This window comes from Heloderma suspectum, chromosome 2, assembly GCF_057233095.1.
Source record: "Heloderma suspectum isolate Gila_16-S chromosome 2, 16-S_ref, whole genome shotgun sequence".
NCBI lineage: Eukaryota > Metazoa > Chordata > Lepidosauria > Squamata > Helodermatidae > Heloderma > Heloderma suspectum.
In genome coordinates, this window is record NC_139459.1 from 139,436,553 (window position 1) to 139,464,506 (window position 27,954).

The following is a 27,954-nucleotide window of genomic DNA, read 5'->3' on the forward strand; positions in this document are numbered from 1 at the left end:
AAACAGTGGGAGTGGCCAACACAACAGTTTGGAACATCCTGAAAAAGAAGGAATTAACTGGCAAGCTCAGCAACAGCAAAAGGCCTGGAAGACCACGGAAGACAACTAAAGTGGATGACTGCAGAATTCTGCTCATGGTGAAGAGGAACCCTTTCACAACCCCTAGCCAGGTCAAGAACGCTCTTGAGGAGGTAGGCATGTCATTGTTGACATCTACAGTCAAGAGATGGCTTTATTAATGTAAATACAGAGGCTTCACAACAAGGTGCAAACTACTGGTAACGCTCAAGATTAGGCTTTGCCAGCAAACACCTAAAAAAGCCTGCCCAGTTCTGGAATAAGATTCTTTGGACTGATGAAACCAAGATTAACTCGTACCAGAATGATGGGAAGCGAAAAGTATGGAGAAGGAAAGGAACAGCTCATGATCCGAAGCATACCACATCATCTGTCAAACATGGTGGAGGCTGTGTTATGGCATGGGCATGTATGGCTGCCAATGGAGCCAGGTCACTGGTGTTTATTGATGACCTGACTGCTGACAAAAGCAACAGAATGAATTCTGAAGTGTATAGATAGGGCTATACTTTCTGCTCAGATTCCACCGAATGCTGCCAAACTGATAGGACGCCGCTTCATATTGCAGATGGATACTGACCCAAAACATACAGCAAAAGCTACCCTAGAGTTTCTGAAGGCAAAGAAGTGGGATGTTCTTCAATGGCCAAGTCAGTCACCTGATCTCAACCCACTAGAGCATGCTTTTCACTTCCTGAAGACAAGACTGAAGGCAGAAAGACCCACAAACATGCAGCAGCTGAAGGCAGCTGCAGTAAAGGCCTGACAAAGCATCTCGAGGGAGGAAACTCAGCATTTGGTCATGTCCATGGGTTCCAGACTTCAGGCAGTCATTGACTGGGAAATAGAGGATATGAATTTCATTATTTCCTCCTCAGGCAATTACCTCTTTATAATTACTTCCTTATAATGGAAGTGGATGTAGTATCCCTACTCTTTTATAACAGACTTCCCCAACAGGGTGCCCTCCAGATGTGTTGGCCTACAACTCCCAGCAACCCCCAACCACCCTTGCGGACTGGGGGTGCTGGAAGTTGTAGTCCAATACATCTGGAGGGCACCAGGTTGGGGAAGGCTGTTTTATATTATGCTTCCTTTCTTACATCACTAATACTTTAGTATGTGGACGACACCAAACTGTATTTCTCCTTTTCATCCAATAGAGGTGAAACTGATCCCATCTATTATGCACATTGCTACTACCAGTGTCTACTGGACATGGGAATCCACTTTTTCCACGAAGCCTTTGGTTTAACTCCCTAGTTCCAACTGAAACAAAATCTAAATATCTGTAATTGAATGTGCTTATATCCGTCTGTAGTTAACTTTTTAACTCCTTTTCTTGCTTGCTCTTCATCTCCCCCTCTGTCCACATTTAGATTTAATCTAATTAACTGAAAACATTTTAAACTTCATCCTTGCAGAAACCAGGATTAGAATAATAAACAATACAATACAAACACTAAATATTCAGCTCCTTGGAACAGTGATCTACAAATTTTTCCTAGTTAATTTAGGTCACTTTGTAAGCCACAATGTACACTGATGGTGCTATATAAATCAAGAACAACCAGCAATGAAGTAGTTACCAGAGTTGCGCAATACACTTCTTCCCACAGCAATTATGCAACTGTTTTTATATTCTTGATTTTTTTCCATCACCAAAGAAAAAGAGGAATACAAATGCACATAACACATACACAGTTCTTTTAAAAACAAAAGTGCAAGGGTACTCACTTCTCTCCCCAACAATACCCCTCCATTTAAAGATCAGTTTCTCTTATTTTCTTATTTTTTTTCACCCTGGACATCATCTTCTGGCATTTAGGGCACAGTCCTATGCATGTTTAGACAGAAAAAAGTCCTACAACTCCCAGTATACTCCAACCAGTCATGCTGGGAGTTGGAGGACCTTCTCCTGTCTAAACATTGCTTCTTTAAGCTCTTTTTTTCTCTCTTTAAGAACAGGCAGGCTCTCTCCCGTCTCCTCCCCTTCTGCATCCAGTCTACCACCAGCCCACTTCCCAAAGCAAGACTCTCATTCTCCTTTATTATGTCTAGTATTCAGCTTTCAAAGCTGGATTTTGGGAGCAGAGCCACCTTAGCAGTTGCAGAAAACATTGCATTATTTCGTACACACTCCAAGTTTTTCACAGGACTGAATACAGAACAGCAGACAGCTCTGCCCAAAGGCAAACGACACCCCCTCTCAGCAGGGATAATACCTTAGCGCCTTCCTTCCTAACGGGCTAGAGCTGTATCTTCAGTAGGAGCGTACGAAAGTCACTTACCTGGTCTCGCAGCTTGCTTCGCGGTGGGGGGGGAGGCGCTTCGCTGCTCCCCCCGAAGTTCAGGCCGGGGGGGGAGGCTTCCCGCCTCGCCCGGCCAAAATTCAGGCCAGGGGGGAGGCTTCCTGCCTCGCCCGGCCGAAATTCAGGCCGGGGAGAAGCGCCCCGTCTCCCCGGCCGCGAACTTCAAAAGAAAAAAAAACCACGCCCCTGTGATAGGCTATGTAACGATTAACGTAGCCTATCACGGCTAGATCTGCAAAGTCAGCCGTGATAGGCTATGTTAATCGTCACGTAGCCTATCACGGGTGACTTTGAAAAAAAAAAAAGCGCGTATGCAAATGGCGGCCCCCATAGGGAGCCGCCATTCGCGTTCCTTATTTGGTCCCTGTAGTCTACGTAAAGATTTACGTAGACTACAGGGACCAAATAAGGAATGCGAATGGCGGCTCCCTATGGGGGCCGCCATTAGCCGTACGCGCTTTTTTTTTTTTTTAAGTCACCCGTGATAGGCTACGTGACAATTAATGTAGCCTATCACAGCTGACTTTGCAAATCTAGCCGTGATAGGCTACGTTAATCGTTACGTAGCCTATCACAGGGGTGTTTTGTTTTGTTTTACTTTTCTTGTAATGGCGGCGGCGGCAGCCGGTCAAAAGACCGGCTGCCGCCCCAGCCCCTGACGAAGACCTGCCGAACCGCCGCCGGGACCCGCCGCCGGGAGGGACATTCGTGAAAGATAAGTCCCATCCCGGGGGGGGCGGGGCGGAGAATATCTCCCCGAACAACCTTCGGAGGACCGAATGCGTTGGCACTTGGCCCCCCGAAGTTTCGGGGAGAAATTCTCCCCCATCCCTAATCTTCAGCCTATCACGTGGCGGTGAAGGCAGCAAAAAAGGAATATTATGCTGCCTCTATCGGGTCTGCAGAGTGCTGTCCCAGGAGGCTGTTCCAAGTGGTCCGGAGCCTGGTCGGTCCTGTGGCTCCTGAACCATGGGAGCATTCTAAGGCCTCCTATGAGGCCTTGGCAAGGCACTATGCAGATAAAATTGATCAAATTAGGTGTGTTACTCTGCACGCTGTGGATACAGTTAGTGAGCAAGAGGCGGCCTGTGGCAAACCGGTTTTGTGGGATCGGTTCCACCTTCTTCCTTCTGATAAAATGAACAAGGTGCTTTCATCTGTAAGGACGACCACCTGCTTACTTGATCATTGCCCATCTTGCCTCATTATGGGCTGCAGGAGAGACTGGGTGAGGGGATCAGGGCGGTGAACGCCTCCCTTGAGGAGGGAGTGATGCCATCAGCCCTCAAGGAAGCAGTGATAAGACCGCTCTTAAAGAAGCCCTCCTTGGATCCTCAAGTTCTGAACAACTTTTGCCCAGTCTCAAATCTGCCATTTTGGGGCAAGGTGATTGAGCGGGTGGTGGCGATGCAGTTGAAGGCACACTTGGAAGAAACTGATTATCTAGACCCATTTCAGTCGGGCTTCAGGCTTGGGCATGGGACAGAAACAGCCTTGGTCGCCTTGGTAGATGATATGAGGAGGGCTCTGGATAGGGGCGAATGCTCCTTCCTTGTTCTTCTCGACCTCTAAGAGGTTTTTGATACCGTTGACCACGGTATCCTCCTGGACTGACTAGAGGGGTTGGGCATTGGAGACACCGTATTGCGGTGGTTCTGGTCCTTCCTCTCCGGCAGGTACCAGAGGGTAGCACTGGGAGAGGAGGTTTCGGACCCGTGGCCACTCACTTGTGGGGTGCCACAGGGTTCCATCCTCTCCCCAATGCTATTTAACATCTATGTGAAGCCACTGGGGGCTATCATCAGGAGGTTTGGGGTGCGGTGTCATCAATATGCGGATGACACACAGCTCTACCTCTTGTTCAAATCTTCACCAAGGTTGGCCGTAGAATCCCTGTCCAAATATCTGGAGACGGTGAGTGGCTGGATGGGGAGGAATAAGCTGAAGTTGAACCCTGGCAAGACCGAGGTACTTTTGGTGGGAGACAAGAGGAGGCTGGGGGATGTTGACCTGGTGTTGAATGGGGTACGGCTATCCTTGAAAGACCAGGTCCGCAGCCTGAGGGTCATTTTGGACTCCCAGCTGTCCATGGAGGCTCAGGTGTCAGCTGTGAGCCGGACAGCGCTGTATCAGCTCCATCTGATACGGCGGCTGCGCCCCTTCCTTCCCGACCATCTGCTCCCATTGGTAGTACATGCCCTGGTCTCCTCTCGTTTAGACTACTGTAATGCGCTCTACGTGGGGTTACCCTTGAAGATGGTTCGGAAGCTGCAGCTGGTACAGAACGTGGCGGCTTGCCTGATTAAAGGCAGCCACCGGCGAGATCATATCACTCCAGTGCTGAAGGAGTTGCACTGGTTACCAGCTGTTTTCCGGGCCAAATTCAAGGTGTTGGTTTGGCCTTTAAAACCCTATATGGTTCTGGCCCAGCCTATCTTAAGGAGCGCCTCCAGCAACACCAGACAAGCCGCTTAACAAGATCAGCCTCAGATGGCCTTCTCTCTGTCCCATCAGCCAGGACAGCTAGACTGGTGGGGACGAGGGAGAGGGCCTTTTCTGTGGTGGCCCCCACTCAGTGGAACTCCGTCCCTAGGGAACTCCGCCATGCCCCCTCTTTAATGAGCTTCCGTCATGCATTAAAAACGTGGTTGTTCAGGCAGGCATTTGGGGTGGGTTAGGGTATTTTAGAAAATGTTTTTACTGTAGAATTTTATTCGTTTAAACTGTTTTATTGTACGCTGTACATCGCCCAGAGTGGCTGGTGACCAGCCAGATGGGCGATTAATAAATTTATTATTAATAATAATAATAATAATAATAATAAAAATAAAAATCCAGCTGGGCAACTCTGGCACAGCTCCCCATAGAAAACAAAGAGACACTCCTGCATAGCTACTCTTATGCAATATAATTAATAATCTACAAATCACACTCAGCTTAGAATGTGCCAAGATACATAAGGCTGAGAAGTGTAGGGACAGGAAAACAAAAGGCACAGGTTTACTACATCAAGGAGATTTCCTGACTTCTGCAAAGAGGCATATGATCAACAGCCTCTGCTGTTCCACAGCAGGAATTACTCACCTCACAAATATGGTTCCATTTGTAACCAAATGCCCAAGGCCATGATTCTGGAAAAAGTGGTAAGTTTTTCCCAAGCACACATGGGAAACTTTGTAGGTGCACATCCTACTAGTCACAGATTCTCCAACTAGAGCATAGCTCTGAGCACTCCCCTGCTCCGGTCTCTCTCCTGGCAATGTTCATCCATCAGGGTGAGCAATGGTGTTTAGGTACCAAACCAAACCCAGACTGAAATGGATCCAGATATTCCATGTCAGCCAAAAGTGCTTGTATTTGAGCTGTTACTGCCTTCTCTGAGACCTTGCCCCCAAAAGGGGATATTAGCAATGGCAAGGATCCAGGTAGTTTAGCACACCTCTCCAAGCACTTCATCCTCAGGCCACAACTGAATGTGAGGATCAACTGAAATTGATCCCATAAAGCACCAAATGGTGCTCTGGACATATCCACAGGAGCTATACCAATTTTATGAACAACTTTATTATCGAAGTGTCTTGAAAGTTTGTTACAGCAGGTCTCCAAGGTCTCCATTACTACCACAGCAGGGGCAGATTTTCATAGCCCATTCACCAACCTGAAAAGCTTTACTGGATAGCTTCTCGAGGATGCAAGAGACATAGAGAAATATGAATGCATCGCTGCTGCCACTCTTACAAAATAGGCACAACACTGTGCCCTCACTTGTGCTTGGTCATATTCATCGCAAGTTTTATACCATCTGTATTCTAGTTGTCCAGCCTATTTTATAGCCTGTAGTACCCCAGTAAACCAGGGAGCTGGCTGGACTTGACAGTACTGGAGATGACACTGGGGAATGATCATGTCAATAGCTCATTTCATCTCATCGTTCCATAGTGGGACCTGAGCTTTGACAGGAGCACCAGCCATGTCAACCAGAAACTCCCCAACAGCATGTAGGTTATCATGGCGGCCATGAAGTCCTGAGCCAGTCCCTATAAAGGAGCCTTGGCACGAATGTTAAAGTCCCCCAGAACTACTGTACTGGGGTTCACCAACATCACAGCAGAAACCACCTTAACCAACTTGGACCAGGGAGATTGCTGGACAGTGGGTGGTCAGTACACCAGCAAAATCCCTGCTCTAACTCTCCAACATCAGGTACAAACACTCAAACCCAGCACTTGAGCTGATTGGTTTCCTGGTGAGGGAGATGGATTCCTTATGGAAAAAAGCAGCCCCTACCACACACGCAACCTTCCAGCCAATGCTGGTGGTGGACTATGCACCCAGATGAACAGAGCTGGAGTAGACCACCATCATCTAGGTCATCCACCCAGGTCTCAGTGACACACTACAGGTCAGCTTTTTTATCCACAATCAAATCATAGATGAGGGGATCCGAAGAGCGGGTAACTCTTGGATATTTCACCACTCTTCTTCTCAGCTGGCTAGTCCAACTCCCAATGCCATACCTTCATCTCCCACACCCCTCCCCCATCATTGCACAAGCACATTATACAGAAGGGATAACCCTATAAAATCACTACAAGAATGCAGCTAACTAAAGGGCATAGAGATGGAGCAAAAAGAAGTACAGTGCAGTCAGAGTTTATCAGAGTGCAGAAATAAGTTACCAATAAATATGTGAAGGATGCAACCCTATGAATGTTTAGTCAGAAAAATGTCCTACAGCTCCCAGCATTCCCCAGCCAGCATTCTTCTTCCAACAACACTGCATAATTAATTCATGGAATTTGCTATCACAAAATGTGGCGATGGCACACAATAGTTTTAACAGAGGATTAGACAAGTTTGTGGTGGACTGGTCTACCAATGGCTATTGTCCATGATAGCCACTCACCGTCTCCAGATATTTGGACAGGGATTCTACGGCCAACCTTGGTGAAGATTTGAACGAGAGGTAGAGCTGCGTGTCATCCACATATTGATGACACCGCACCCCAAACCTCCTGATGATAGCCCCCAGTGGCTTCACATAGATGTTAAATAGCATTGGGGAGAGGATGGAACCCTGTGGCACCCCACAAGTGAGTGGCCACAGGTCCAAGTCCTCCTCTCCCAGTGCTACACTCTGGTACCTGCCGGAGAGGAAGGACCGGAACCACCGCAATACGGTGTCTCCAATGCCCAACCCCTCTAGGCGGTCCAGGAGGACACCGTGGTCAACGGTATCAAAAGCCACTGAGAGGTCGAGGAGAACAAGGAAGGAGCATTCGCCCCTATCCAGAGCCCTTCTCATATCATCCACTAAGGCGACCAAGGCCGTTTCTGTCCCATGCCCAAGCCTGAAGCCCGACTGAAATGGGTCTAGATAATCAGTTTCTTCCAAGTGTGCCTTCAACTGCATCGCCACCACCCGCTCAATCACCTTGCCCCAAAATGGCAGATTTGAGACTGGGCGAAAGTTGTTCAAAACTTGAGGATCCAAGGAGGGCTTCTTTAAGAGCGGTCTTATCACTGCTTCCTTGAGGGCTGATGGTATCACTCCCTCCTCAAGGGAGGTGTTCACCACCATCCTGATCCCCTCACCCAGTCTCTCCTGCAGCCCATAATGAGGCAAGATGGGCAATGATCAAGTAAGCAGGTGGTCGTCCTTACAGATGAAAGCACCTTGTCCACTTCATCAGGAGGAAGAAGCTGGAACCGATCCCACAAAACCGGTTTGCCACAGGTCACCTCTTGCTCACTAACTGTATCCACAGCACACGGAGTAACACTCCTAATCTGTTCAATTTTATCTGCAAAGTGCCTTGCCAAGGCCTCACAGGAGGCCTTAGAATGCTCCAGTGGTTCAGGAGCCACAGGACCAACCAGGCTCCAGACCACTTGGAACAGCCTCCTGGGACAGCACTCTGCAGATGCGACAGAGGCAGCATAATACAGTTGCTACAAAGGGACAACAGCAAGGGCAGGGCAAGCCCCAATTCATGACTAAAGGGCTGTGCTTGCCTTGGTGTGACACACTGTGCAGGCTAAGGCACTCTCTGCCTAAATTTCCATACTGTGTGTGTGTTTATCAGTCAGTGGCCAGATTTAGTCCCTTCAACAACACAAGGTCAAAACAACAAGTTCCAGAGCTGTATTTCAGTTATAATGGTATCAGACTCAACCAGAAGCAACTCACCAACAAGGCACAAGCAATTTACACATAGCTAAGAGACACAGAAACTTACACTGCCTTGAAAAAGGAATAATTTCAACAGTTGTGTTGTAAGCTCCTTTGAAACAAACAGGCCTGATACAATAAAACATGGCAAGTCCCCATCCTGCAACATTGAACCAAGTAGCTTTATGACGTCTGCTGAATGTTGGCATACTGGTCAATTGATCAGTCTAATATGGTCAACGGACTGCAGTCCAATATTCCAAGGCAGCATGATGCTGATGCTTGAAGAATTGGTTGGCTGCCTTCTTAGCAGAAGTGAATTTAAAAATGGACTGTTCTGATTCTGTTCTGACTTTGCTTTATTTCTGTTATAATTTCCTTAAAAAAAAACACCCTGTCATGATAGGCAGACCCTGAATAAAAACAAGCTGGTTAACTATCAGATATATTGATGTTTAGCAGCACAAACCTATGCATGCCTACTTAGGCTACTCCCAGGTAAGCATGCATAGGATTGCAGTCTAAGGATGCAACCCAATACCCACTTACTTTGGTGTAAGCATACTTGAAATCGATGGGACTTACTTCTGAGTACACGTGCATAAAATTTCACGGTAAAGCTGCAATCTTATGCAGGAGTAAGTCTCATTGAACTCAGTGAGGCTTAGTTTTTAGTAGACTTGAATAAGATTGCACTCCAAAGTACATTTTTTCCATTCTAAATAAATATTTAATGCTTTACATATTTTAACGGTCAATTGATCAAATATTTTTGACCCCTCAAATGCCCAACCTTACCACTGGATTTTTCTTCACAACCTCCACAACACAAATGTTTGTTTCTGAAGAGTAGAGGTGTATAAACTTTGAAACCAGAACTTTAAGTTTTATTAGACAGCTGCTTCAGCCAAATCCTTAACAAGACATGGCAGAAGCCTTTAGCTTAAAAAGAAGGTTTGGACAGATGTGTGGAAGATGGGTCTAACATTGGCTATTAGCTGTGCTAGTTAAATAGAACCTCCATATCCAGAGGCAGTATACCTCTGAAGACCAGCCAGTAGAGACTAACAACAGGGAACAGCCATCATCCTCATGCTCTACCAGAGTCATCCGGCTTGCTGTTCTGGGAAACAGAATGCTGGAGAAGGTAGTTCTTGGTCTAATCCAGCCTTCCACAACCTGGTGCCCTCCAGATGTTTTTGACTAGAACTCCTGACCATATTGGCTTAGGCCAAAGGGAGTTGAAGTCCAAAGCTCTGTGACTGAAGGGTTGCCTGCACTCATAAAGCCCACTGACAGGTATCCCTTTCTTCTCATCCATGTGGGAACAAATGATACCACCAAGAGGAGCTATGAAGAAATCACGTCAGACTTTGAAGCTTTGGGAAGGAAACTCAAGAACTTTGGGGCCCAGGTAGTTTTCTCATCCATCCTTCCAGTAGTTAGAAAAGGGACAGAAAGGGAAAGAAAAATACTCCGGGTGAATGGCTGGCTACAAAGGTAGTGCCGACGTGAGAGATTTGGATTCTGGGACCACGGGCTATACTCCCTGCAAGATGGACTGTTGGCAAGGGACGGGTTGCACCTCACAAAGGCTGGGAAGAATGTGTTTGGCCACAGCATGAAGAACTTTATCAGGAGGGCTTTAAACTGAATCCTACGGGGAAGGGGGACGTAAAGTTGGGGGCAACAATGGACTGCAACGGAGAGAACAGCTCTAACAGCGCCCAATAATAGTCTTCACAAACATGTAGGAAGAAAGCCAGACCATGAAGCACATGGTCTTTGATGTCTATATACTAATGCCCAGAGTATGGGAAATAAACAGAATGAACTTGAACTCTTAATACAGGAGGGAAATTATGTCTTGATAGATATAACTGAGACTTGGTGGGATGACTCTCATGACTGAAATACAGCAATTGAAGGATATAACTTGTTCAAAAAGAACAGGAGGAACAGAAAGGGAGGTGGGGTTGCACTATATGTTAAAAATACATATCTCTGCACAGAAATACAGGAGGATGAGCTTGGTAGCCCCATCGAGAGCATCTGGATCAAAATAAATGCAGCAAAGAATAAAAGGAATCTGGTGGTTGGAGTCTATTACTGGCCACCCAATCAAGGAGAAGATGAGGATGAAACTTTTGAAAAGCAAACTGCCCATGTTTCAAGGAAGCATGATGTAGTAGTAATGGAGGACTTCAAATTCCCCAATATTTGTTGGGAGACAAATTCTGCAAAACATGGCCCCTCCAGGAAATTCCTGACTTGTGTTACTGATAATTTCCTCCTACAGAAAGTAGAGGAAGGAACTAGGCTATCCTTGACTTGATCCTAACCAATAGAGATGACTTCGTGGGTAAAGGAGCAGTTACAGGAACTCTGGGGGAAAGTGACCATGTTATACTTGAGTTCTTGGTTCTAAAGGAAGGAGAAGCCAAGTGTAGCCAAACCTGTACCCTGGATTTTAGGAAAGCTGATTTTAATAAACTCAGAATAATGATAAGTAAGGCCCCATGGCAAGCAGCTATAACGAGAAAAGGAGTCCAAGATGGATGGGAGTTTTTTAAAAAGGAAATTCTCAAGGCACAATTACAAACCATTCCAACAAGAAAAAAAGGTGGAAGACAACAGAAGAAGCCAATGTGGCTTCACAAAAAGCTTCGAGAGGACCTGAAAACAAAAAAAAAGGACACATATAGGAAGTGGAAGGAAGGCCAAGCAACAAAGGAAGAGTACAGGCAGGTAGCACAGAACTGCAGGGTTGGCGTGAGGAAGGCTAAAGCTGAGAATGAGCTCAGGTTAGCGAGGGATGCTAAAAACAACAAAAAGGCTTTCTTCAGCTATGTGCATAGTAAAAGACAGAGGAAAGAAATGGTGGTTCAGCTATTAAATAAGGATGGCAAAATGATAACAGATGACAAAGAAAAGGCAGAAGTGCTCAATTCCTACTTTGTCTCAGTCTTCTCCCAAAAGAGGGTCTATGACCCCCATGGCAAAGGTGAAGTACAGCTGAAGGGGCAGGATTGCAGCTTCAGATCGATAGGCATATGGTCAAGGAAACCTAATTACTTTGAATGAGTTCAAATCTCCAGGGCCAGATGAACTGCATCATAGAGTAATAAAGGAACTGGCAGAAGAACTCTCAGAACCACTGTCTATTCTCTTTGAGAAATCATGGAGGACAGGTGAAGTGCCAGATGACTGGAGGAGGGTAACGTTGTTCCTATCTTCAAAAGGGTAAAAAGGAGGAACCTGGGAACTACAGACCAGTCAGTCTGACATCAATCGCTGGGAAAATTCTGGAGCAGATTATAAAGCAATCTATCTGTAAGGACCTTGAAAACAATGCAGTGATTACTCGAAGCCAACATGGATTTGTCAAGAACAAATCCTGCCAGATGAATCTGATCTCATGTTTTGATCAGGGAACCTCCCTTGTGGACTATGGGAATGCTGTGGACATCATATACCTTGACTTCAGCAAAGCTTTCAACAAAGTGCCCCATGATATCCTGATGAGCAAACTAGCTCAAAGTGGGCTAGAGGAAACAATGATCAGGTGGATCCACAGTTGGCTACAGAATCGGACTCAAAGAGTGCTTATCAATGGGATCTTTTCACACTGGGGACAGGTAACAAGCAGGGTACTGCAGGGCTCAGTCTTGGGCCCAGTGCTCTTCAACATTTTTATTAATGATTTGGAGGAGGAGGTGCAGGGAATGCTGATCAAATTTGCAGATGACACAAAATTGGGCGGGATAGCTAATACTTTGGAGGACAGAAACAAAATTCAAAGTGATCTTGATAGACTGGAGCGCTGGGCAGAAAACAACAGAGTGACATTTAATACGGATAAATGCCAAGTTCTGCACCTAGGAAAAAGAAACCAAATGCACAGTTACAAGATGGGGGATACGTGGCTCAACAACACTACAAGCGAGCAGGATCTTGGAACTGTTGTCGATCACAAGCGGAATATGAGCCAACAATATGATGTGGATGCAAAAAAGGCAAATGCTAGTTTGGGCTGCATCAATAGAAGCATAGCTTCCAAATCCCAGGAAGTACTAGTTCCCCTCTACTCAGCACTGGTTAGTCCTCATCTCAGGTACTGTGTCCAGTTTTGGGCACTATACTTTAAGAAGGATACAGACAAGCTGGAGAGGGTTCAGAGGAGGGCAACAAAAATGATCAGGGGACTGGAAACAAAGCCCTATGAAGAGAGACGGAAAGCACTGGGCATGTTTAGCCTGGAGAAGAGAAAATTGAGGGGAGATATGGTAGTGCTCTTCAAGTACTTGAAAGGTTGTCACAGAGAGGAAGGCCAGGATCTCTTCTCGATCATCCCAGAATGCAAGACACGGAATAATGGGCTCAAGTTACAGGAAGCCAGATTCCAGCTGAACATCAGGAAAAATTTGCTGACTGTTAGAGCAATACGAAAATGGAACCAATTACCTAGGGAGGTGGTGGGCTCTCCCACACCTGGAGGCATTCAAGAGGAGGCTGGACAGCCATCTGTCAGGGATGCTCTGACTTGGATTCCTGCATTGAGCAGGGGGTTGGACTTGATGGTCTTGTTGGCCCTTCCAACCCTACTATCCTGTGATTCTTTTGGTCATGTAATCAAATGATCAGAAGGACAAAACAGAAAAACAAACTTACTGGAAGTTATAGGAGAAAAACTGAACATGGCTGTGACATATTTAAAGGAGAGATCAGAAAAGTATAATGGAAAGGGGTGACCTCTTTGTTCTTTCCCTTGGCTTCAAGTTTTCCTCCTATTTTCATTTAATTCTTCTCCTGTCTTGGGATTTCAGACATACATTCTGGTATTTGTTTCATATTTCTAAACTAGAGAGAAGGGAGACTGGAAAGTGTGTGTGTGTGGGGGGGTGGATGGGTGGAGTTGCCAATGATTATGTTGATTATTATAACTGTATAAATCATTTATTGACATAGTACTGGGTTGCTGGGGAACAGGACACCAGCATCAAGCTCAAAGCTATGCACAGCAGGAAGAGAATCTACCTAAAATCAGAAAAGAACTTCTCACAGCCTCTCAAAAAGTCAAACAGCGAAGTCACTAGTTTCCACATGGAATAAAAGAGACACAGTTAAGGTAATTGTGGGTACACATTTAGTTCCATACGTGGTGACTACACATAAGTCCATCCTTCAGCAAGCTGCATGTTTGCAAGGTTAGAATGCCCATATCAAGGAAGAATTCACTGGATCACATTGCATGAAATTTAATGCAGACTATAACCTGTGCACGACATGCATCTATAATTCATATTATATGTAGATAGACAGACAGATAACGAACTCAGATGCTGCGTTCTGACCTCTACATACCCAAACTGAGTTACTGAGAAACAGAAGGGAAACACGGGGAAAACGTAACCAACTCAGATGCTGCGTTCTGACCTCTACATACCCAAACTGAGTTACTGAGAAACAGAAGGGAAATGCATGGGGAAAACCCAAGCTTTGCAGAAATAGGAAAAAAGCAGGGAGATCTAAAGGAGCAAAAAAAGTGCCCAAACACAGTCCAGTGAGGACTGAGCATGTTCAGTGGCCATAGGCTACGTACTGTGAATGGGTGTCTTGAGGGCGGGGGGGGGGGGAAGAGATGGAAAATGGGAGGTGGGTTGGAATGGAATGTCCTGGAAGAGGGCACGGCTGGCTTGAACACTGGTCAGGAGCACACTGCAACATTTTGTTGCATGTCCCAATTGTATATACTAGTAATGAACTCAGGTGGTCAAGTACCTATCAGTTTGGAAGTAAAACAGTGCCACCTACAAAAAATATAGTTGTTTCTGCATGGTCTAGGGAATTTCCAGGTATGCAGGAGTCAAGCAACAAGGGAAAACATGAACAAACAAAAGAGCCCAATGAAGACTGAGCGTGCTCAGTATTCTCCAGGAGCCAAAGATTGTTGAGTGTCAATTGGAAAAGAGAAATAAAAACAGGAGGAGAGTGAATTGGCTTGCTTAAACCCCCTACAGCCTATAGCATACTGGAAAAGGACATGGCTGGCTGGCACTTTCAAGAGGAGTACTTGTTACAGGGTGAGGATGCACTGCAATATTTTGTTGCAGTTTCCACTTGTTTATAGCTATTTCCCAACAATCTCTCACACTAGGATATGACCAAAAACTAGGTCAAGGATATGCAGAGGAATGAATGCGGCATAAAGTGGAGCAAAAGTTTATTGTAATTAGCAGCCAGCCATTGTACAAATTCACACAGATGTCTTACATCCATCCCCTTGGACTTTGCATGCAAGTGCAAGGCCAGTACAGGAAATTTAGCAATTCTAAAAGGTACATATTTGTTAAAATAATTTAATAAAAAACATAGGCGGATAGGCAGTCGCCTCTGAGTTTGGAGGTGGCCACCTATCTAGTTAGGATTGTGTCCTACATCAGTGAAATAATTCAGAGGTTTAAGAAAAGAAGGAATTAAATTCACATACTGTATATCTTGGTTGACAAACAGCTTGAAATTTCAGCTAGTTGGGACTGCATCTCAATATCTTTACTGTGTTGCAGTAGTACTGACTTTGTTCTATCATAACCCAGATAATGAAGAAAATCTTTTGTCTCCAAGAAATGGGGCCCATTTCCTCAACTGCAGTCAATACAAAGTCAGACATCTGCTTAAATAACACCTTTAGCCAAAAAAACAAGGCTAATTTAAGGGCTTCAACTTTTATTGGCATCAATCCCAGTTCAGCACGAATTGTTACCAATTTGGTAGAAACTGGGACAGAAAGGAGTCTGCATAGAAATTTATTTTGGGCTTTTTCAATTGGATATAATTTAGCCACTGTCCACAATGGGGCCCCATATAGTATTTGTGGCAGGAGACTAACCCTATAATGTTCAAGTGCCGAATGCACAAGTGTACCTCCTTTAGTATGGTGGAAGCGTAACAGCCCATTAAAGAATCTTATCAGCCAGCACAGCATTGGCTTGTATCTGAAGGGACTAAGACCCTGATTGCTGGAATATGACCTCAAGACACTTAAAAGAAGGGACTTGTTCTAAACTGTTCCCATCCATTTTCCAATTGTAAACGTGCCTTGATTTACCAAACACCATTATCTTAGTTTTATTGTAATTAATAGAAAGCTGTTCATTTCTACAATAATGACTAAACTGCCTTAGCAGTCTATGCAATCCTACCTGAGCATGAGATATAGGGATGGCATCGTCTGCATAAAGGATAGAGATCTTGTTGTGACCAACATTAACTGGAAAATAACAATCCCTCTTTAAAAACTCTACAACATCATTTAAGAAAAGGTTAAAAAGAAGTGGCGCCAGTAAGCATCCTTGTCTAACTCCTTTTGTAACAGGCACCATATTAGATAGCTGACCCTCTTGGCCTACTCTAATTTTAAGAGAAGTCTCCGAATATAGACCCACGAATACAATTTAGTAGTTGTGCATCAATTCCTAAGGATTGTAACTTAATCCACAGATGTTTCCATTAAATGGAATCAAAAGCAGCTTTTAAAGTCAACAAAAGCAATGAAAGTCTGTTTGGTGAAAGCCAACAAATATTTATTATAATATGTTTAACTAGGAGGCAATGATCAAGTGTTGATTGCCCTGCACGGAAACCAGGCTGCTCTGGAGTGAGCAAAGCCTTTTCCTTAACCAAATCCTCCAGTTTCTCTAGAAGATGTCTGGCATAAATTTTCCCTGCCACATCAAGAAGACTGATGGGTCTATAATTTGCTGGGTTGTCCTTAGGACTTATAGATGGGCATCACCACAGCTGAAAGCCAGCTGGGTGGGGGGATACCAGATCGATCTATAAGGGAGAATAGAGTTGAAAGTATAGGTGCCCACCAATCTGGAAAAGAGATAAATAATTCTGGGGGGAGGCCATTTTCACCAGGAGCCTTCCCTTTCTGCAGACCTAAAATCAATGCTTTGGCTTCATCTATTCTAACACAATCCCAATGAGCGACCCAGTTAGAGTCAAAGGCAACTAACTTTTGAACCCATTACTTGAGTGGTCAGATCATTAAACACTTCCCTAAAATGACTTTCCCATTTGGGCATGGAAATATAGCCATCAAAAACTGGGACTGACCTCCCTTTCATCTTAGACACTAAAGCCCGAAACTCTCGATTTTTTTTGAAAATGGGCCAAACCCATTTCTCTCCATTGTTCATTATGATAATGAATGCAGCATAAACTACCAATAAATGAAGCGATCCTCCATACACTGCTCCTGGTATTTTGTGCAGCAAAGTATTTGGTACAGAGCATCTCTCGCGCAAGAGATAAGCTGTTCCAATTTCAAAGAAACCAAATGAAAATTGTCCAGGGCTCAATCTACATGGCCAATGTAGTGCAGAGCAGGAGCACATTAGGGTTGTTCATGACAGATGACGCTGTTGCTAATCTGCAGCAACCTGCATCTTACCTCTGAAAGGAGCTACTGCACTATTCAGAATAGTGCAGTAGCTGCTTTACCCATTCACAGCATGCAGCCCGTTTTTCCCATTCATAATAGCACAGTAGCCCTGTTTCAATCATTCAGAAAAGCGCAGTAGCTGCTTCACCCATTCAGATTATGTAGCTTGTTTTTCCCATTCATAATAACGCAGTATCTCTAATCTTTTACAATATCCCAATGGTGGATGAGAGGGGAGAGGTGTGGGGTAAACTACAGGGGCTTAATTCAGAGGTGTGGAGTAAACTACAGGGGCTTAATTCTAAACTTCCTTGAGCAGACAGTGCGGACAGGGGCACGGAACAAGTCTCTCTTATTTATTGAGCAGCACCTATGGGGTTGATGACACTCAGTTCAATCTGCCCACCCAGCCCCGAAGTGCAGGGGTTTCAAGTGCTGCATGACCTGTGAAAGTGGGGTTTTAGATAGTGTATACTCTACTTTTCTTGCTTCATGTGCCCCTGATGGACCAAAGCGATTTCAGGAAAATCCAGATATAGCCAGAAAGCACTTCTCCTTCTGTTTCCATGTAGATTGGGCCCTGTCATAGCAGCACAAACACTGGAGGCAGAACAATGGATCTTAAAGGTGTTTTTTTGTTGTTGACTCAGGGATTTAAAAGAAGACAACTACGGGATTAAGTGTACACCATGTATTAAACAAAAGAAATGGAAACGTTTACTGATGTAATGCTATTTTTGCTATAGTCAGTTTGGATGTTGAGAAAAAAGGGAGGCTTCCTAAAGTACAGTCTGGAAACACCCAATGCTGAAGCACTGTTGAAATGGGTATGGACCCAATAAGTCCTGGAGAGCAATCAGTGCCTGGAAACCACTAGGAGCCCCACCACTTTGACAGGGCAAGCCTATACATGCCTACTCAGACGTAATGAGTTAAGTGAGTTTTAGTACCACATTAAGTGGTTATAGAATTGCAGTAGGAGTTCTGTTTTATTTATTTATTACAAGCATAAAAGACAATATAAAATTTAAAAGTTTAAAACTACAGTATAAAAATAAAACCAAAATAAAATCTAGCAGCAATGCAGAAATACAATACATAGCAGATTTAAAACAACAGAACCTGAAAACTAAAATGCCTGGGAAAATAAGGTCTTCACCTGGTGCCGAAAAGAGCACAACGTAAGTCTTTTAAAAAGAAGACCAGAAAGCATCAGTGTAATAAGTACATTCCTTTATGCTAGATTGTGTGTGTGTAGTAGTAGTAGTAGTAGTAGTAAGGACGAAAACACAAACAACAGAATAGGACATAAAGAAACAAGGAGGATACATATAAACAACTATCCAAAATCTCTAGCAGTTGAATAAGTGCCGTACCATTGCTACTCCCAGGGTGGCTGACAAAATACACACACACAAACACAATTAAAATAACAATATCAGGTTTCAACAAATAAAAGACTGGAAGCATAAAATCCCACAGCAACAGGGGTGTGTGTGTGTGTGTGTCAGATTCAACCAAAGTTTTAAAAGCCACAGTTGCAGCATTTGGTTTATTCTTCTTGACCCTTGGACAGTGAAAAATCTGCAGAAGGATGGAACAAAACTCTGACAACTACTTCTAGCGAAAAGTCACCAGAAAGAGAGCTGAAGCCCTATTATTTTCCCCTGAAGACCGCCCCCCCCAGCTTCCTTTAACTTTAGGGTGGGGAGAGAAGTGGCTCAGGAGGAAGGGTCAGGGCAAGAAAACAACGAGCAGGGAAGTACTAAGCATGCCGTACTGCTGCTTCAAACTGCCCCCCCCCAGTTGGTTTTCCTACAAAAAGCAGCCATCGAGGTTTTGTTACATTCATTTGTATGCAACATGTAGTTCCAGCCTGATAAGACATGCAAAGGCAGATTGTGATATGACATGGCTTTGTAAAAAAAGTATATAATTCCTTCTAAAGTTTTTTTTTTTACAGACCATCTGTCCCAATGACCTGTCACTATGCTGCATCTATTAATGGAATATTAAGAAAATATTAAGAGTTAAAATAGTATATCTAAGGGAGCAATTGTCTTCCCTGAGAGTAAGCCTCATTAAATTCAATGTGTCTTACTTCTGAGTAGACATGTATAGGATTGCGTTTTAAGAAAGAAAACAAGATAGGTAAATGCTCTCAGGGAAAACAAATCCAAATTCAAGGAAAATTCTGAAAAATGTATTTCAACATGGATGATATCTGAGAACTTTATAAAACTACTGGCTAAAGGAAAAGACTGTGGACACATACACGATAACAAGAGAAAGATTAAACAGAAGACAATAAAACAGAATGTAGATCCTAAAGATATTGGAATGGGACAAGTTTTGAGAGTACCTGCTTGACATATATCCAAGAACCTCAAAACTAATTCCAGCAAACCAGAGAACTTTCAGTCTTGTTTTTCCTCTAGTGCCTCCCCACATACCAACTTTTTGAGGCTGGGTGAAGTTCCAAAAGCTGTTTGTGATATAGCATTCAAACAAAAAGTCTCCTGAGATAGTGCAAGTCATCTGCCCCTAAGGAGTTCTTTGGCTCCCAAAGCTGGATAAGTTTTTTTTTAAATGTCCACAGTGGTGCAATGAAACAAACTGTGCACAGAAAATACAATCATAAATAACAAAGAATAGATCACAGTTGTCACATGCAGTGCGGGTTTGTATCATACCCACAGACCTGGCTATGCTTGGCCTGCACTCCTACATGCTCCCTGGTTCAAGAGACTGGAAGCAAGGTCACCCCAGTTCATGGGTGCAGGGAATATTACTGTAGTGCACTACAGTACCGCAGACTGGTGGCAATATCACATACCCCAGACCAGTTGTGGCACATTTGCCAGAAAAATTATCTCACCCTGCTGGGCTAGATTCAGGATATGAAAATGCAGAAACTCGATACCTCTTGTTCACAGTGTTCTTTGGCTGCTGAAGGAAGTTGTCCTCATATAAAACTCAAAAGGACAACCAGGGACTCATCACCCCTGTGGGTTAGAAAGAGCACAAGTGTAGGCACGTGGGGGAAAAGTTGTCTCAAGGGCCTCTTCAGCGACCTGGCACATCCTCCCCTTACAGACTACACTACATTGTCAAAAGTTGACCTTTTGCAGCTCTTCAGTTAGTCAGACCTACAGTTATTTAAAAAAACAAACAACAAAAAAACAACACTCCGGAAAAGGGGGGGGGGGCTTTTGACAGAGAAAGAGCGTGGCTGTAATGGAAAAGAAAGAACACTTTTACTTAAAACAATGCATTCCTCTACATGTCTGCTCAGATGTACGTCCCATTTTCGTTAACGAGCCTTACTCCCAAGTAAGTTTGCATATAGGACTGCAGACAGAGTCTAACTGGACTCAGTGGGGCTTTCTCTCAAGAAAATGCGCAGAGCATAGCAACTATGCAGACCGATCCTATGAACGTTTGCTCAGAAGATATCCCACTTTGTTCAGTGGATCTCTCTTCCAAGTAAATGTGCCCACGTTCCCTCTCCTTATCGTAAGAAACAGAAAAGGCATTTTATCTGACCCCTGCCTGGCAATACACCCCAAACCCGTCGAAGAAACGTGTCTCCAGATGCGCAGCGCCCGTGTTTATTATCGGAAAGACTTCCGCTACGTTTAATACAAAGGAAGGGCTTGGAAGTCACAGAAAGTGAAGGCGACAGGACACACGCTTGAGGAGGGGCGGGGATGTCCTGCTTGGGTTAGCGGCTTTTGAGAGAAAGACGGGCCGCGGGGAGACAGAGACAGGAACAGGAAAGGGTGGAGGAAGAAAGTGGGCTCTGTGGTGAGGCGCCAGAGGAAGGCGCCAGGAGCCCGGGGGTTCAGGAAGAGGGCGGCAAGGCGATCGGGGGAAATTCGAGGCAACTGCGTGGGTCCACGGAAACCGGAGATGGGGAAGAAGCAGGAAAGCGCGAGAAGCAGGGCGCACGCTAGAGCGCACGGACCGCTTGGAGACGGCGCGGGGCGAGAGAGGCCGGCGGAGCCAGGCGCTTACCCAGCAAAGGGGAGGGGTCGGGGCAGTCCGCGTCGGGCTTGGAGACCGTGGCCGGTCGCGTCGCAGGCTCCCGACGGGCGGGCGTCAGGCCCCGGGGCGGCGGCTCCGGGCTCCACTGGAGGCTGAGCGTGCTGCCCGCCAGGTAGTAGAAGAAGACAGCCAAGAGGTGGACGACGCAGAAGCACACGACGAGGCGGCAAGCCTTCTGCAGCGAGGTGCCGGGCAGCTCCTTCATCCTGCGCCGAGGTTCACTGCGCCGAGCGGGGCACCGGAGGGCGCAGCATCGCTGCGCTCTGGGGCGGCAGGCCGGGAAGCTGTGGCACCGCTAGCAACGCGCAGAGGCGCTCAGCAGCTGCCGCTGGGGAAGGGGAGGGAGGGGAATTGTGATGTCAGGCTGGGGCTCCTCCTTCCCCCTTCCCCCGCTGTTGCTGCTGTTCAGCTCCTCCTGCCGGAGGTAACGTGGGCTGTGGGCAACCTCGAGGTGGAGCCCCCTTGGCTCTCACAAAGCGGCGCTAGCCCCGCTCTCGCGCTTTTAGGCACAAGGTAGCTCGCATGACTGTAAGCCGGGCGGCCGGCGATTTGGCTCACGCGCCCTCGGGCCGGCTGATGGCCCACACTCATTCCCTGTGGTGGCTTGTGTGCGTGAATGAGAGCCGATGTACAAACTGGGCAGAATGAGGTGGGTAAACTCGGCCTGCAATTCTGTATCCACTTTCCTGAGACGAAGCCCCATTGAACTCAACGGGACTAACTTTTGGGTAGACCTGTACAGGATTGCGCTGTGAAATGTTCACTTTTCCCACGGAAGGGACACGCCATATTTTTGAATGCCGTCCTAAGTAAAAAGCTGTCTGCGTGTAATAAACTACCACATCAGGGAGAGGATTGTTCTCAGTCTTTCCGCCTGGTGTGCTGTTTTCTACAGGCAATGGGCTTTTAAAAATGGGGGCCTTCAAAAATATGCCACCCCCACCTGAATTCAGAAGTGGCACCAGCTCGGTCCACCCTTTTATTCTGCATCTTAATTATTACAATTTAAATACTACAGATTGGATGTTCATAGATATATCGCCCTATGTTGTAGGGCCTACAACAAACAAAATGCTTTTCAATGGAAATAGAAGTCTTCCATAGTTTAAGTTACTGGAAGTTGCCCATTTTCTTCTGTACCATTATGGAACGTAATTTTTTCTTTCCTTTTCTAACTTTATATTTGGTGGTATTTTTGCATTTCATTTCATTTATTACATTTCTATACCACCCCATAGCTGAAGCTCTCTGGGCAGTTCACAAAAATTAAAAACCATTAAAATACATTATATAAAATATAAAACCATTCACATAATGACATAAATAACACACACAACAACATACATCTAAAACAATTTAAAACAATCAGCCACAGACAATTAAGAGACTCATTATATGCTGCCAAATGCCTGAGAGAAGAGGGCAGTTTTAACCTGGCACATTCTCTGATACCTTATTGATTTTGTTTGCTAATTTATTGTAATAAAAATTCAAACTTGTTTCTTTGCAATTCCATTTCAAGGCCTCTACTGCCTTTGGGCTTTGTCACATGGGGCTTTTATCCTGCAATCAAGATTGGTTACTCATAGAAGTTTGTGGCTCCTTTGCATGACATCGTCGCCCCCCAGGGCCTCTCCTGTGCTTTGTAACCATTTCCGCAGCTTTATTTGCAATGGGGATAATGAGCTATTTTAAAAATGGCGGTTTCAATGGATTTGAATCTAAGCATTTAATGATGAAGTTGCACTATAACAGCAACACCATCTAGTGGTGTATAATGAAACATGCAGATAAAGGCAAACCCCCAGGGGAAAAAGAAGAAGTACGGATGAAGGAGCTGATCTTAATCCCAGAAAGAATCTGGAAGCAGAAGCCCTGGTAAAGTTGCAGGATAAAAAGCTTGGTGTGAAGAAGCCCTTTGGATCAGATGAAAGGTCCATTTAATCTAGCATTCTAAGCTCCATCCTTTGTCCCATGAATTCAGAGGTACAAGTGGGACCTACAACAAAATATTGCTATGTATCCCTGGCCCCTCCTGCATAATCCCTACATGGCACAGGGCAGGGAGTTTTTTCCCCCTCAACCCAAATTCCCCTCTCCAGGAAGCTTACTTTAAGCTATTATGGGCTTCAGCTGGCCAGTTCCCTCTTCCTTCCCCCACCAGTTTCCTTCCCCCTCTCCCAATTGACACCTCAGTATTCTGCAAGCCTTGGAAGCTCACAGGTTTTTGTCGGTACGTTTCCTAGGTTTTTACATGTTTCACAGATGGTTTATACCTCTGTATACCTAGAGAGGCCCTGGAATATGTAGAAACCACTATTTCATTTTTGTGTGGCCCTGTTTTGCTTCCAAACTGATAGGCACTCAACCACCCAAATTCACCATTAGAGGGAATTGTGATGTATGACTGGGTCAGAATTAATGGTGCAAGCGTATCCTGCAGTTACGGGCTGAGTAGGATGGAATCAGAACCACATCCTCTTGCATCATTGGAATATGGTGCCTCCAGTGCAGCAAGGCCATTGTACTGGAGGAAGTTTGGACCAGTTAAGGGCTCAATCCTATGGCCACTAGTCAGCGACTAGACAGCCACAGGATGGGTCAGTTCCTGGGAACCACCCTCTACCCCCTCCTGCGCTGCCTCGCACTCCGCGCTTCGACGAGGAACGTGGAGTGGCAAAAACAGGGCATTCCCTGGAGCATGTTGTGGCGGGGAAGCTGGAAATGCCGGAATAACACATCCCACATGTTGTCCGGCTGCTGCTCCCCATGCTCCAAGGTCCCACAGCTAGACAGCCAAAATCAGCTGACTAGCTGTAAATGCAGGGCGGCTGAAGAGCAGAGGGGACAACCCCCTCCTCACCTCTCCCGCCCCGCATTAGATAGGCAGTCGCCTCCGAGTTCAGAGGCGGCCACCTATCTCGATAGGATTGTGCCTTAAAGCTCTTACTCAGCCAGTTTTAAATGTTAAACACATTTTTTAAAAAAACCCAACCCTCAAGTTCTGGGAGAAGGAAGAAGTGCAAGTTGAGCAATCTGGTTCCTCTGTTTGTGTCTGTTAGTGGCCTGTTGCTGATGAGTACCTCTTTTTGATTAGGGGGCTGACTATAAGCAAGGACAGGCTTACTACCCTGCCAATTCTGTCCCTGATCCACTCAGGCAACTCTATTACTGGACATAATAACATTACCCATACCATCAGGGCTTCATTCACCTGCTCATCCCACAAGGTGCTGCATGCTATAATCTGCCAACAATGCCCTTCTGCATCTGCACAAGGGAATAAATAGACACAATCTAACATTAAAAACTGCAACATTTAGAAACCAGTGGTAGAACATTTTAGTCTCCCAGGTCACTGATGCTAACCTGAAAGTTGCCATTCCCCAACAGAGGAATTGCGAAGGAAGACTGCAGTGTGAAACAGCTGAGTTATAACTTACCAAAAAGATTTATTTATACATTTAAGCCTGGATTGAAACAATGGTTTCTTCTCCAGCTACAGGTGGAGCTGCATAGCAAAGCTAGGGCCAATTACTGCTGTTTTGAATGATCAGTTTGCTTATCTTAAGCTTTACATAGAGTTGTCACATACTGTACTTTTTGCATTTCATTGCAATTTTACCCCAATGTTTACATTTTTCTCTCTATACCTATGTATGTATATACTTGCCAACTGAAGATAACGCTTCATGCATCTAATGTGGAATCTAGTCCACAAAAGCTTATGCTATAATAAAACTGTTAATCTTTAAAGTGTCGAACAGTTCAGTGCTGTTTCTGTACAAACTGTTCCTTTCAGCAATGAACTTGCAGGTAGGTATGACTTTGGGTATTTTCCACAATAGGCTTTTAGGTATTAGTATGATTGTTCATTAATATTGAGCCTCAGCTCGTTGATTCACTCTCAACTAGCAGGCTAGACGTGTTGATTGATAACACTTGGAGCCAGTTCACATTACAGCAGCTTCTGTGAGAGTGCAGCAAGAATGCACAAACTCAACATTAAAAAAACGAAGATCATGGCATCTGGCCCCATCACTTCCTGGCATATAGAAGGGGAAGAAATGGAAGCAGTGACAGATTTTACTTTCTTGGGCTCCAAGATCACCACAGACGGTGACTGTAGCCATGAAATTAAAAGACGCTTGCTCCTTGGGAGGAAAGCTATGGCCAACCTAGACAGCATAGTAAGAAGCAGAGATATCACCTTGCCGACAAAGGTCCGTCTAATCAAAGCTATGGTTTTCCCAGTAGTAATGTATGGCTGTGAGAGCTGGACTATAAGGAAGGCTGAGCGCCGAAGAATTGATGCTTTCGAACTGTGGTGCTGGAGAAGACTCTTACGAGTTCCCTGGACTGCAAGGAGGTCAAATCAGTCAATCCTAAAGGAAATCAACCCTGAGTGCTCATTGGAAGGACAGATACTGAAGCTGAAGCTCAAATATTTTGGCCACCTAATGCGAAGAGAAAACTCTCTGGAAAAGACCCTGATGCTGGGAAAGACTGAAGGCAAAAGGAGAAGGGGATGGCAGAGGATGAGATGGCTAGATAGCATCACCGATGCAATGAATATGAACTTGAGCACACTCCGGGAGAGAGTGCAGGACAGGAAGGCCTGGCGTGCTATGGTCCATGGGGTCACGAAGAGTCGGACACGACTGAACGACTGAATAACAACAACAACAACAACTGCATGATTATCATGGCAGACCCCTCTGGGGTCAAACTGCTATTGTGCTATTAAGAACATAAGAAGAGCCCTGCTGGATCAGACCAAGGGTCCATCCAGTCCAGCATTCTGTTCACACAGTGGCCAATCAGCTGTCAACCAAGAACCCACAAGCAGGACACGAGCGCAACAGCACCCTCCCACCCATGGTCCCCAGCAACAGGGCTCACTGCCCCTGGTACTGGAGGTAAGCACATAGCCATCAGGACTAGTAGCCATTGATAGCCTTTTCTGCCAGGAATTTGTCTAACCTCATCTCAGTGCATGGATGAGACCATGGTGCAGGAAGGAGGGGTTCAGATTTGTTAGGCACTGGGGAACATTTTGGGACAAGCTGGGCCTGTGCAAGAAGAACGGATGCCACTTGAACCAAAATGGAACCAGACTGCTGGTACTAAACATAAAAAGGGTGGCAGAGCAGCTTTTAAACTAAATTCTGGGGGAAAACTGATAGGAGCTGGGATGCATCTGGTTCAGGTTAAATCATCCCAAGGGGATGAAAATGAAAATGTTTCTGATTTCCCAAACGAAAGGGAGAAAATAGACCAGGAGTACATGGTAGAACATAATAGCCAAAGTCCCATAGTAAAAGATGCACACACCAGAAACATCGGGGGGTAGGGCATGTATAGGTGTTTTTATGCAAATGTTAGAAGCTTCCCAGTCCAAATGGGAGAGATGAAGTATTTGGTTTTAAAGGAGAACCTGGATATAGTGGGCATTACAGAAACCTGGTGGAATGGGGAGAACCCGTGGAATACCATCATCTCTGGGTATAAACTCTACTGGAAGGACAGGGAAGGGCGTATTGGAGGAGATGTTGCCCTGTACATCAAAGAGGGCATAGTATCAAGCAGACTGGAACACCTAAAAGGGACAGGCTCTTCCACAGAAGCACTGTGGGTGACAATACCAGGCTCCAAAACTAATTTAGTGCCAGAAACATGCGATCATCCCCCATACCAGAATGCTCAGGATGACCTTTAGATGGAAAATGAAATCAGGGAGGCCTCCAAACAAGGAAGTGTTGTAATAATCGGCAACCTCAATTACCCCCAAATATACTGGATAAATGCATGTCCCAGTCACAACAAAGAGGTTACATTTTTTCATGCCCTAAACGATTGTGCCCTAGAACAGTTGGTCATGGAACTGAGCAGAGGTGAGGCGACCTTGGATTTAATCCTAAATGGTGTCACCCAGGACCTAGTATGAGATGTAAATGTTGTTGATCCACTTGGAAACAGTGACCACAGTGCTATCAGAGTTAATATATATTGAAGTGGAAAATTGCCCAGGAAGTCCAGCACAGGGGGTGTCTCCATGAATGATTTACTCTGAGCCAGCTGCATGTGGAGGTTGTTATGAATACATGACGTCGTGGCCACCCCGGAGCTTATCATGGAAAAACTGGATTTCCTGAGACTGCTTAAACTCTGATTCTTTTCCTTAGGTCAGTTTCTCCTTGGTATAGTTGCTGTGTGCCCCAACCCCTGCACGGGTATGCTAGCCCTGCCCAGGGGTGTGCCTTTCACTGTGACCCCAGTCAAGGGGTGTTTCCTGTGTGCTTCCCATCCCTGCACAAACTAGTTAGTGTCTCCGCAGAAGTAACTCCCATTGTGCTCAATGAGGCTTGTCCCCTGAATGCCCACATCAGAATTTACAGAGATCACCCTCAATTGGCACAGTTTAAAGCACAAATTCCCTAAATGCTGTAAATCTCGATGCTCCAATTCTCTGTTGTTTGGTATATTGCCTTAGGAAGTAACTACTTCACACCTTCGTTATAGAGATCCTGTGCAGCATCGGGTTAGAAAGGGGGCTGGTTTCCCATCTCTGTGTCCCCCTCATTTTTCCCAGCATAAGGATATGTGTGTCTACTCAGAAGTAACTCCTACTGTGCTCAGTGAGGCTTGCTCCTGAAATGCAGGTGCATCTGGAGCTTCAGGGGAAAGGAGAAAGTGGGGGGAGCAGTGGGGGAAATCTCTCTTATTGGTTGAGCAGCCCCTGCCAGTCAGATGACATTCATTCCACACACACCCCAGAAGTATGCTCTGTGAAGTGATTTTTACTGGTATGGAGCACTCACTCGTGGAGCCCTGCATGGGCCAAAGCGCAGCAAAGCCGATTCCTTTTTAAAAAAATCTGGTACACCTCCATTTGC

General features: G+C 45.4%; 1 protein-coding gene across 3 annotated transcripts in view; it reads right to left on the reverse strand.

Moving 5' to 3' along the window:
• The window catches only part of B4GALT1 (beta-1,4-galactosyltransferase 1), a 76,350-nt gene extending 55,004 nt beyond the window's left edge, over positions 1 to 21,346 (reverse strand). For all 3 annotated transcript variants that reach the window (XM_084835020.1, XM_084835019.1, XM_084835021.1), the window contains exon 1: positions 21,029 to 21,346. In XM_084835020.1, the coding sequence (XP_084691146.1) occupies positions 21,029 to 21,263 (235 nt within the window). In that variant the 5' untranslated portion in view covers positions 21,264 to 21,346. The remainder of the gene's footprint in view (positions 1 to 21,028) is intronic.
• Positions 21,347 to 27,954: the final 6,608 nt, after the last annotated feature.